The sequence below is a fragment of the Metopolophium dirhodum genome, chromosome 2 (assembly GCF_019925205.1).
Source record: "Metopolophium dirhodum isolate CAU chromosome 2, ASM1992520v1, whole genome shotgun sequence".
NCBI classification, from domain to species: domain Eukaryota; kingdom Metazoa; phylum Arthropoda; class Insecta; order Hemiptera; family Aphididae; genus Metopolophium; species Metopolophium dirhodum.
The window spans coordinates 3,532,422-3,544,149 of record NC_083561.1 but is presented as its reverse complement, the minus strand read 5'-3'; the positions used below and the strand labels follow the sequence as shown (position 1 = coordinate 3,544,149).

Genomic DNA, 11,728 nt, shown 5'->3' with positions numbered 1-11,728 from the left:
TTTTATAGTAATAGATAATTTAATTGTTGGTGTAATTTATGTTTGTCCAGCCATGTGAATACCTAATACTTACTAGTTTTGGTACAAGTATTTTTTAATTTTTATAATTATTTATTACAAGATAAATTCAAAGAAGAATTGTTCGAAAACAACATTTTAATAACAATACCATTAATACAAAACGAGACTGGATAACAAAATAAAATTTATCATATAAGTTACTATTGATATTATAATTTGTGAACAAATTACGGGATTTCCTATAAAAATAATATTGGTAATATAAAATATACCTATAGTAAATACATAAATTAAGTTGTAACGAACTTTTGTGTTTTAATTTTATTTTCACCACATCTTTTTGAAAAAATATTATCCTCATCCAAAATAATACTGTATGCGTTGTTAGTAGTTATAGTAGCTAGCTGGCAGAAAGGTACTTAACCATAATTCTATTTTCTAATGTTAACACCCGAAAATGTATAGTTTGTGATATGCTAAAATATGGTTACCAGTTTTATCAGAATTCGTGTATATGATGCGTCCTGTTTGGTATTGTTTCATTACCTAATGGCGAACTGTCTGGGTGAAGTGAAATGTTATATCGGGCCAACGGGAAAACATTTTAAGTTCCCAAACAAATTTTACATACCTAGTATATTATGAAAAAAACGGATTAATTGTATAGTCACGGTTCTTTAGGCATTGTACTGTTTATTGCATATTGAGTTATTACCATAAAAAATACAAAAATATCTTATTTCTAAGGAATTTAGTGTTCTTATACCTTAAATGAGCAATAAATTATTCATACAATACTTAATATTATAATAATACACTTAAGAGTATACAGAAGTAAAAAAGTTAAATGTACAAGTTATTAAATCGTACGTCTAAGTAATGCTTAATATCGTTTTAAGCAATAATTTCTTACATTTTAGCAACTCTAAATTTTGTACGCAATCTTAATGGTAATCGTTACCAAATTATTACTACACAATTATAAGATACAATAGTAATTTAATATAACTGGATCAATGTGAAAAATAAAAATAACAATCAATATCTTTATTCGAGGACTGTAGGATTTTTACTAATCCATTGTACATGATTATGAAAATAAATTGTTTATATATTGAACGAATTAACACAATTGTATTACAATTATGTTATATTATAAGTAGTTTCAAAAAACATATATACATTTTGCCTGATAAAAAATAAAATAGCTCAAACTATAATAATATTAAATGACGCGTTTGTATGGAAGCGCATCTTTTGGCACTGAAGTTGGTCTTAAAAATAATTTTTATTTTCATAATCAACAAAAAATCAAAAAAATCGAAACATAAGAAAGCTAAATTGGTTCTACATATTATATACATGTTGAGAATATAATATTATCTACTATACATCTATATTATAATCCGAATCTATCCGATGGTATTTTTTTTAATATATTATGTATATTATTATATAATATTATAATGATCTACACACAAAATAATAATAATAATAATAATAATATCAACAATATGCATATTATAATATTAAGTACCTATATATGTGTTGCTGTCGCGTAACAAGTATATAATATATATAGCGTTTATAGATAATACCTTACATAGTATAATAATATTATATACTAAATTGAATACATTATACATGAATATGTCTAGTATCATATATTTATATGTTAATATATTATATCTAATATATATATACTATACCTAATATACAAGCATAGTTATTAAATCTAAAAAATAGAATATATATAAAAAAAAAAAACATGTATTTTATCTCGAACGAATATCATCGTCGCGATTGAAAATGGCATCGAATCTCGTCGGAACAGCGACGATCTATAGCGCCGCCGTAATAGTACAATAATAATAATAATAATAATAATATGTTTAGGTACATAGCCGGTATGTGAACGGTATACACTTCCGTGTGGGCACTATTATGCCGTGTGTGGTATTTTCTTAAGGAATTCGTCGGAGATTTCTCTCGCGTTACGTTATAATCGTTTGCTGCGGCCCGATCGGAGCAGTGATAAAAGGCGATAATATGTAAAAATCGAGGGGCAAAACAATATAGGCGTATCACCCTATGCCGTGGGGCCTATGGGCATATGGTGGGAGGAGAAGGTATAAAACGTCTTGTTCGGCCATCGCGGACGACCGCGTTGATTATTGTCGCGAGGGAAGCGCGACACGCGTCCCCGTCCTATAACCGATCGATGCGTTCTTCTGAGTGGCGAATATTAGTCGAATGGATATCATAATATAACATTATTATTACATTACAGGCATAGGTATTACCGTTACACGTTCAGTATTTCGTGTGTAGGACTATACGTAGGGCGCTATATATTGTATGTATAATGTATAGTTTAATATTCGTTTGCGCGCAATACTATAAATATATATATATATGTATGTATAAAAATACTAATATTTAAATATTTTATAAACAATAATAATAAAAAAAAAAAAAAAAGTGTATAAAATCGGGAGAGAAAAAACATATAGTCAAATATAATATAATATTATAGTATTCACTTAAACAATAATCAGTACATCATTCCGGGGTGGATACCGGAACGGTGAAAAAACACGTTGGGGTTGTTGGACATGGTCGGCTCCATCGTGGTGTAAATGCTATTGTCCATTCCCGAGAAATTGCACATATCTGAAAGCGAAAAGAATACGATCAGTTTTGTTCAGATGGGGCGCGTGTAAAGTTGTAAAATATAATACGCGCTACGCTGGGCTGGAAATCGTATTTTTCTGGATCGCATGTTTACGGCGCATAGGCGCAATTTGGGGGGAGGGGGGGGTCTAGTTTTATTTAAGCCCCCCTAAATTTTTAAATATATTTATTTTTAAATCCACCTATTAAAAAAAATTAAGCGGGTCTGTGTTGATCTTATAAATTTAGCCCCCCCCTCCCCCCCAAATCAGTTGTCCAAATTGCGCCTATGTTTACTACTGCACATTAATGTAGAGTATCGACGCTTACGCCTTATTATACGAAAAACAATAATGAACCTAAGCACGTGGTGGGAATACATTTGTGGTCAATCCGGGTAATCCCGCAAATCCGGATTTGGATTCCCGGAGTTGCAGAGCTGTGAAAACACTACAGATGATAATATGTAGAGCAAAAACGCTTAGATCGACAGTCGGAGCTCTAAAATTTGATTTGGAATTGAGTAAAAAAAGTTACAGACCTCAGAGTTCTACGAGCCGGTGGATAAAACTATTAGCTTAAAATAACCCCTAAGGGAGCAGCTTATATCCAAATAAATCAATAAGGGGGGGGGAGCTAAATCGTAGTCAGGGGGGGGGGGGGGGTAAGCCCCTCTCCCAAACCACCAGTTGCGCGCTACTGCGACGACACGTATAGGTTATAATATGTATGATTAGAACAGGTAGTTATAATCGTATAGAGATATTATTGTAGAATATACCGGGTGGACATCTCGAGTAAACGGGCTGCTGCATGTGACCTCCGTGGTGACCACCTCCGCCACCCATCAATCCTCCACCACCGCCTCCACCACCACCGGCGCCGAGTCCGTGGTGAGGATAATAACAGTACGGGTAATAGTGGTGAGCGTACGTCGGCGGGGCTACGAGCGCCACTCGGTCTGTAAAACAAACGAAACGGTACAGATAAAAAAATGTATAATAATGTTGTTATTATTATAATATTAATACGTATAGAAGACGAGATAGTTGATGAAATTTAAATTGCCACCGCCGTTCCCACGTCTACTGCACGTCTGCACGCCCCGGGCTCACATTATTATTATTATATATTATAATATTACGAATGTGCTTATAATATTATTATAATTACGAATGTGCTTGTAATATTACTATAATTACGAATGTGCTTATAATATTATAATTATTATACAACGCGTACGGTTTTCACGTATATACTATATTATTCGTTTTCGTGATATGCTAATTGTTTTGATATCAGGCAAGATGTATTTTTATTTTTTTTTTTTCGTCACGGAGAAATCGTTTTCAGGAGTACCCAGTATATTTTCACTTTTCGTCTTTTATCCCGTTTCATATTCCAAACATTTTATCTGGCATAATATACAATAATATTTGTGCGTTTGGTCTGCGCTCTGGATGGAAATCGTGCGCGAAGCACACAGAAGTATGACAAAACGCGAAAAGAACCATGTCTCAACGGCATGCAGCCTTCATATTATATTAATTTATACAATAATTGTAATATTTCATAGAACCATCGAAAGGTCGTACCCACATTACACTTGTACGAGTTGACGTAGCGATTCACACACGACCAGCGGCGGGAACATGTAACACACCATATAATATGTATAGTGTTTATATTATATTAGGTATGGTATTGATATTTATAACGGCACGTGCTGGCCATATTACATTATTATTGTAGTATGTTTATACAGGCTTATCGGTAAATGTTAACAGTGTAATGGTATACGCCTATAATATGCTAAATAATATTATATTGTGTGAGTAGGTGACACCTACCGCTCACGACGTGTGATCGATTAGGTACTACTTACAATTATTATTAATATTATAAATGTGTTTTCATTTCATCAAAAACGTTCAAATCTAATGGGAAATCATAGATATAGATTGTTATAGCCCATATAGTGCCGCAATAGACACCATAATTGAACCTATATAATAACTTTGTACTGTAATGTATATGACGACATTAGTATCTTGGCAGCCGAATTTCGTCATATTATATACCTACCTACGTTATTTGATAGGTATATAGATCACAAATGTGCGCCAATTGGTCTGTCTATATACAGTCATACAGATCATACACGTGACGATTATATTGTTATGATTGCAACTCGATATTCCTACAAAAACCCATTCTAGCTCGGGACGACTTAACTGTTGAATCGCGCTAGGTTATTAAAGAGGGAATGTCGAGTAGACATAAAATATTATGATTTATGACAAAAAAAAAATAAAAACAAACGCTGAACCGACTTAACCGAGACCGAAAGGTCGCACGAAAAAAGCGTGAACCCCGAAATACGCGGAGGCCGGCACCCTGCAGTGGGTGCATGCGCTGTCGTGTTATAAATAATTATGGGTCGTGAGTATTGTAATAACGACCGGTGGTGCGGTTTACGTAATAAAAATAATATCCGTCACGTTTGTCGACGACGACGTTTATCGAGTGACAAGTCGCGGACTCGACGCATGCACGCGCGTTATAACGAGGGTTCGCTCCAATAAATATACCGACCCCCGGGGGGTAATAATAATAATAATGATATGCGAGAAAATGATTCCAGAACGAAACGCCGAGACAGCGAGACACCGCGCGTCACACAAATAAATAATAATGGTAATATTCGCAAAGCGCAGCAGACCCGAATTTCCGGCGGCGCCCTGCACGCAGTGATATCGACGCTTTTGGTGGGCCCCCTTTTTCCGAGTTCCCGGCGACCTGCCTACTCGCATTTGACGCGAATATTAATTGTCACCATGACACCAAAGCCGAAGGTACCTATATTATGCGATGCAGTGGCGGCGTGATAGAGTGTTTCATGAGGCAATTGCCTCACGACCAATTAGGTGGTGGTACCCCCTTGGTACCCCCGGGAACGGATGTTAAAAACCACATATGGAATATGGTCAACTAATATACTGTTAGTATTAGTAGTATTACTTAATTATACTAACCTTACGTTTACTGGAAATACACTATTACCTAGTAATAGTAATAGTACATGTTGTATAGTGTACAATAACGCGGGATATTGGTGATATTGTGGTAACACGTAACGTAATATTGAAGTAATGACGAATTGACGGTTTTGTTACTTTTAACTTTAAAGTTATATTAAGTATTGTTATATGTAAATTTGAGATCAACTACAAGCGAAGACCGATTAGAAAGTTTGATGATTTTAAACTGTGAAAGAGATATAAACATAGATCATAATTTGGCCATTGATACTTTTGCAGCAACATCAGATTTATTGAGGGATAATTTATTGTTTAAATAAAGATTTATTGTAAGTAATTTTATTATATTTCTGATATTAACATGACAAAGTATATTACTGTTGTAGAATTGTGAATTGGGGGTGTGGGGGCAAAGCCCCCACGGGTGTGTGTGAAAAAATTTAGGTGGTGGTGGTCGAGCATTTATACTTGCCTCATAAAATAAAATAGTTCACGCCGCCACTGATGCGCTGTGCAGCGCGTATTACACTTTTGCCCGCGATATATGATTGTGGTTAATACCGAAACACCTTCGTCCATAGTAAATATACCCGCGTTGTAAAATGACGTTAACATTCCGCTCGCCACTGACCATGTGCACCATAATATGCATACGATAAACGCGTTTCCATTCCTATTGTAATATGCCTAATGCGCAGATGTGCGAAAACGGCGCATTACCGTTAGCCGATGAACAATATCGCTGATTTTATTTCCGACACACGGTTTTTGTGTCTCGGTTTAAGTGTATATCATGGCGGAATTTTAGGGATGGGGTTCGCGAAACCTCGCGTGCACTCATAACACTCTAACGCGTAGTGTACGACTTCGCGATCGTATTATATTATTATATCTGCAAAAGGTACAACGCGAGGATGGGCGATTTACGCACATACAGAGCGTTCGCGGTGAGTTTTAACCTGTCCACGATTATTATATTGTCGTGTCGTTGAAATATGTACCGCGTTTACGGTTTTTTTTTTCTTTCGCTGTACCCAAGTGTTTTCATTTCGTATATTATTATTACTACTGTGTACATATAATAAACTACGTTAGACCCGGCGGAATGCGGTATACATTACACGTGTTGGTATATATAATGATATGTACAAAAGCGGTACATACGGAATCGTTAAAAATAGATTAGATGAAAAAAAGACGTATCGTCTGCGGGTGAAAATTCGACTGCATCATATACGTGTAGTGCATGTGTCATAATGCAGCTGCAGGTGCGGCTAAACAAACGTATATATATAGTCACTGACGTCGACGGTGTGGACGCGGATGGGAGTTTATAAGAAAACAAATGGTCCACCGAAAACGTGCTCAGATCGCCGAAAAATCTTCGGAATTGTTGCATCATACCCGCGGCTTTTAGATTTACGAATGCACTGCAATATTACCTACGTAAATTAGGCGACATAGGCCCACGCCTAGGGCGGCACTTAAGCAGTACCTTAGTAAGAGGGCGGCATTTTCAAAATATTGATAATATTATATTGTTAGGGGCGGCAAAATTTGATTTTGCCTAGTTCACTGTTTTTGCTTGAGCCGGTCCTGTACGTACATATTTTATAGCGGGACTTTGAAACCGTAAATCTGTATGATGAGAGTCTAGGAGTAAATATAATACGATTAAAAATATTGTGGGGGGACGGGTATAGAAGTATAAACCAACACGTATTGACATAATTCATTATAGAGGTACCTATACTAACGAAGTTGAGTTATAGGCTTTGTATAAACTGTGAAGGTACACCAAAGTTAAGTAAGTACGTTCACGTCATCATTGATCAAGGATATAATTTGTTAAGGGCTCCACGCCCCACGACCTTGTTATCGGCCACCAGTGGGGACTGGGGACTTCATCAGCACTTAGCTCGGAACACGGTGCGTGGGTGCTTATAAATTATTATGACACAGAATATTATAACGTTATTATGAGCCCCGCGGCGGCTTACCTCCGAACGTGTTGATCGTCGACGTGTGCTTCATTGGCGTCATGAACGGTTTGAAGTGGAAGAAGGACGGGGACGCGGGCCTGCTGAGCGTGCTGAGCTTGTCCTCGTCGTACAGGCCGTCCCGGCCCATGGCGGCCAGCTGTCGGCCCTTGGGCATGAACATGACGAGTAGCACTAGCGCGGCCGTGGCGCCCAGGCCCAGCGCCAGACATCCGTCCTGGTCGCCAGGCTGCGTGGCCCACAGCCCGGCCACGGCCCAGCCGACGCACAGCGGCGCCGTGCAGCCGACGGCCAGCCCGATGTACATCGCCTCGCGGTAGTTGTCCCGTATGTGCCGTGACTTGATGGCCAACACGGTGACGGCCAACAGCAGGCCGGCCGCGTACACCAGCGAGCCGAGCATGTGCTGGTACTTGGTGTCACAGCTGTTGTCCAGGCTGCTCGTCCACTGCAACAACCACACAATTTCGATTTTTTTTTTATATTTGCATAGCATTACTACGATCGTATAAACGTATAATACAATATATTGTATTGCAAAACGACTTTAAGTTTTTTGTCAACATTTAATACATATATTTTTCAGTAATTTTTTTATGCAGTTTGGAAGCTACTGCTTTTCAGACGTTCTTATACTTATATAATTTAGTTTATTTATTTATTTGAATTAACGCCTGTTGGCCGTCAAGGGTGGATGTACTATTTAAACTTGCCCATTCTCGGAATGATTGTTACGAATTTACGATGATTAGTGTATTACTGGCAATAACAATATAACAACATACAGGGCTTAAAGTGGGGGACAATTCTAGGGGCTAATGTATCCATATAGTTTTAAGCGTTCGCCATATATAACTGTATGTCTAATGTATATTATGCAACGTATATATAAACAGTGTTGTGTAAGCGCATATACTCATCCCACTTTTAACCCTGAACAATGTTTATCCTAATGTTATGTCGAAGGGGACGCTTTTTAACCGTCGTCAGAAGTAGGGAGTCCGAGCCCCCCTGAACCATACCCACACTTTGACCCATGATAACATACGTCATAACAATTAACGATATATCGACTTACCTGGGACGATAGGAGTTGCGGAGGTGTGTAGATGAGCCATTGGACGCCGATGGCCAGCTGTATGGCCACGGTGAAGAACAGCAATAGCGCCTGGTACGGTGCGGGCAAGTAGACGCCGCCGTTGAGGCTGATGAGGAACACGCACTTGACTAGCAACGTGCCGAACACCATCGAGTACCCGAGCCCGGTGCACAGCCGGACGGTCGCGCACGTCAGCACAGTTGGCTGTGTGCACATGAGCCCGCTGACTGCCGCGCACACGAACAGCCCGCCCAGCAAAGCCTGTCCTAGGAATAGATGTCTCCGGCTGGGCTCCGTCTTTCTCGTCTTGCACAGCACGAACACCTGCAGAAATACAACGGCCGACGTGTCACTTTAGCGCATATTCTTCATGTTGTATACCGAATAATGTCTTGTCCCGGCATAGAACAACAACAACAACAATATTATTGGAGTGAACTTCTAATAAAATATTATTGAACTTGGTCCGAAACATATATTTTCTTTTTTTTAATCTATAATACCTTCCACGCTCTCGCATGACTTTGCGACTTAAAGTTCAAGCACTGAGTTCGAGTATATGTATATTGACAGGTGTTAAAGACAACTTAATGGCGACGTGGAAAGTTTCTAAAATATTAATTTATTTAAAAATATAATATATTATAATATTATGCGTTGGTAACAAGTAAAAACGAAGTATTGAGAGACCCGATAAAAAAGTTTTGATAACATAATATTTTCTTATGACATTTTTCCTCGTTCAAATTTAATGTCTTACAATACTGAAATGCTTAAACAAAAACTTATATAATCAGTAGTATACAATATACGTAAAAAAAAATTAAGAAATGTTCTTTGTCGTTCTATATCATATTGTATAGTTATACAGTTTAGTATTAAATTTTAAATTATAAGTTGAATTCAACAATTTTGTTGTTTCTCTAAACTTTTATTATGTAAGATCAAAATGTCTATTTTGCGTGTAAGTTATTATAAATAAATTATATTGGATGGTTTATTTCGTAGCACCGAACTCTCACTTTCGAACAGCCACCGGATTGGAGGTGACCGCCATTTTATATTAGCTTCCATATAGTCGTGAGACATTTTTTACTCAAGATTTCACAGCCTCTCCGACATGTCCAACCACCATGCATTTCTCCGACCGCGGTATGCATACCTAACTTACCTAACTCCAGGACTGCGCGTATTGTGCGATGTTATATTATTATAGGAAATACCGAACATATCATAGTCACCTCGAAAGTCATTATCAGCGTCATGGTGAGCACCGACAGTATGAGCACCGGCAGCACCCAGGCGTCGCGCCGCAACAAGGTGAGCGTGGCCGCGGCGTACTGGTGGACACCCGTGTTCGGTGATCCCGTCGTGATGATCACACCCGGCGGCGACGTGAACGGGCCGTGGGACGGCAACAGGAACATGTCCGTGTTCATCCCCACCCGTCCGCCGCCTCCAGTCATCTGTACCACGCTGGCTGCCGCCTCCATGTCATCGCTGCCCGGTCATCGTCGCACCTGTTGACAGCGTTCGGCTTTAATGTTTGGGAATCGTTTTATTAACACCATACAGCAAACGGGTGTAATTATGAGGTGGCTGGTACTTAAATGTTAATAATACACATTAAAAACAAAATTCAAAAACTTTGTTGGAAAAAAATCATTCGCGGAGACAACCCACGCCGACCCATATCGTAGATCTGAAACGCGTGTCCAACATACTTTATAATATTATTATTTCCATACGGATCATACCCGACACGACCCGGCCATACGTCATAATATTGCGAAAATTGTGATCAAACTCGGGCGGTAGGTACCCAGGTACTAGGTATAGGTTTACGGTAATCCTACAGACTATACAGCGTAATCGTATTTCCTCGCGTCATTATAATAATACCTATAGTGTTGTTTTTTGTTTTTTTTATTATAAGTTCTCCGCAGCTGCAGCCGAGTGCGCAACATTCTTTCAGAGACGTGTTGTTTTTATAGATTATCATACTCTAATGAAAAACAGATTATATTATATTGACGGATGCGCATGAACAGAGTAATTTATTTATGTTAACGTCTGTGTCGCCTATAGCCTGCATAGGTTTATGTACGTATTGCGGGTAACTCGTCGGTATAAATATGTACATATAATATTATACACAGATATAAGCCCCGTTAGGGGGCGCGATCGGTCGGATTGTTATACATATTACATTAATACATTATTATAAATAAATTATATTGTACGTCGATAATGGACGTTTAATGGATTATTTAATGACCGAGCTGCAGACTCATTTCCAACAGATGATAATAATATGTACCTACCTATATATATATTATATAATTATACGTGCGAGTGTTTTTTATCATCTGTCTTCGGTGATCGTCTCTCGTGTATTACTACAATACTATGTAATATAATATTATTGCCATATACCGCTCATGCACCTATAATACCCCGCAGGGTGGTGTACACCCCGCGCACCAGACTCGCGGTTGATGAACCGAAACAAATACCCAGGACATATTTTCAAAGAATTGTGAATCGTAAAATCCCCCTTGATCGAAAAATGAAACACTATAAATGTGTTGGTAAATGTCATCATTTCGATGTTCATAATATACAAAGGCAATACGCAATTGAACGCCCGGAACATTTCAAAACAGGAAAACTCTGTATTTTTTAACTCTGAGGTGAAATTGTAAAATAATATAATCGTAATAATGTTTAATAATATGTTACTAGGAATATGTCACATTGTCCTGTACATATAGATAGGTACTATAATACTGTTCTACTTTAGTTTTAATATTTTCCACGTGAATAGTATATGTCCCCAGTATTCCACACCCCCGCACATACACACGCACACTGCACACATCATATTCTAATAT

The 11,728-nt window shown here is 38.0% G+C and overlaps 1 protein-coding gene across 1 annotated transcript in view; it reads right to left on the bottom strand.

Annotated features, from left to right (window-relative positions):
- Positions 1 to 670: 670 nt before the first annotated feature.
- Positions 671 to 11,728, bottom strand: part of LOC132938312 (uncharacterized) — a 77,527-nt gene continuing 66,469 nt past the window's right edge. The window contains exons 3-7 of the mRNA XM_061005080.1: positions 10,076 to 10,354; positions 8,814 to 9,158; positions 7,736 to 8,183; positions 3,476 to 3,655; positions 671 to 2,694 (exon numbers count right to left, since the gene is read on the bottom strand). Of these exons, the coding sequence (XP_060861063.1) occupies positions 2,576 to 2,694; positions 3,476 to 3,655; positions 7,736 to 8,183; positions 8,814 to 9,158; positions 10,076 to 10,327 (1,344 nt within the window). The 5' untranslated portion in view covers positions 10,328 to 10,354 and the 3' untranslated portion in view covers positions 671 to 2,575. The remainder of the gene's footprint in view (positions 2,695 to 3,475; positions 3,656 to 7,735; positions 8,184 to 8,813; positions 9,159 to 10,075; positions 10,355 to 11,728) is intronic.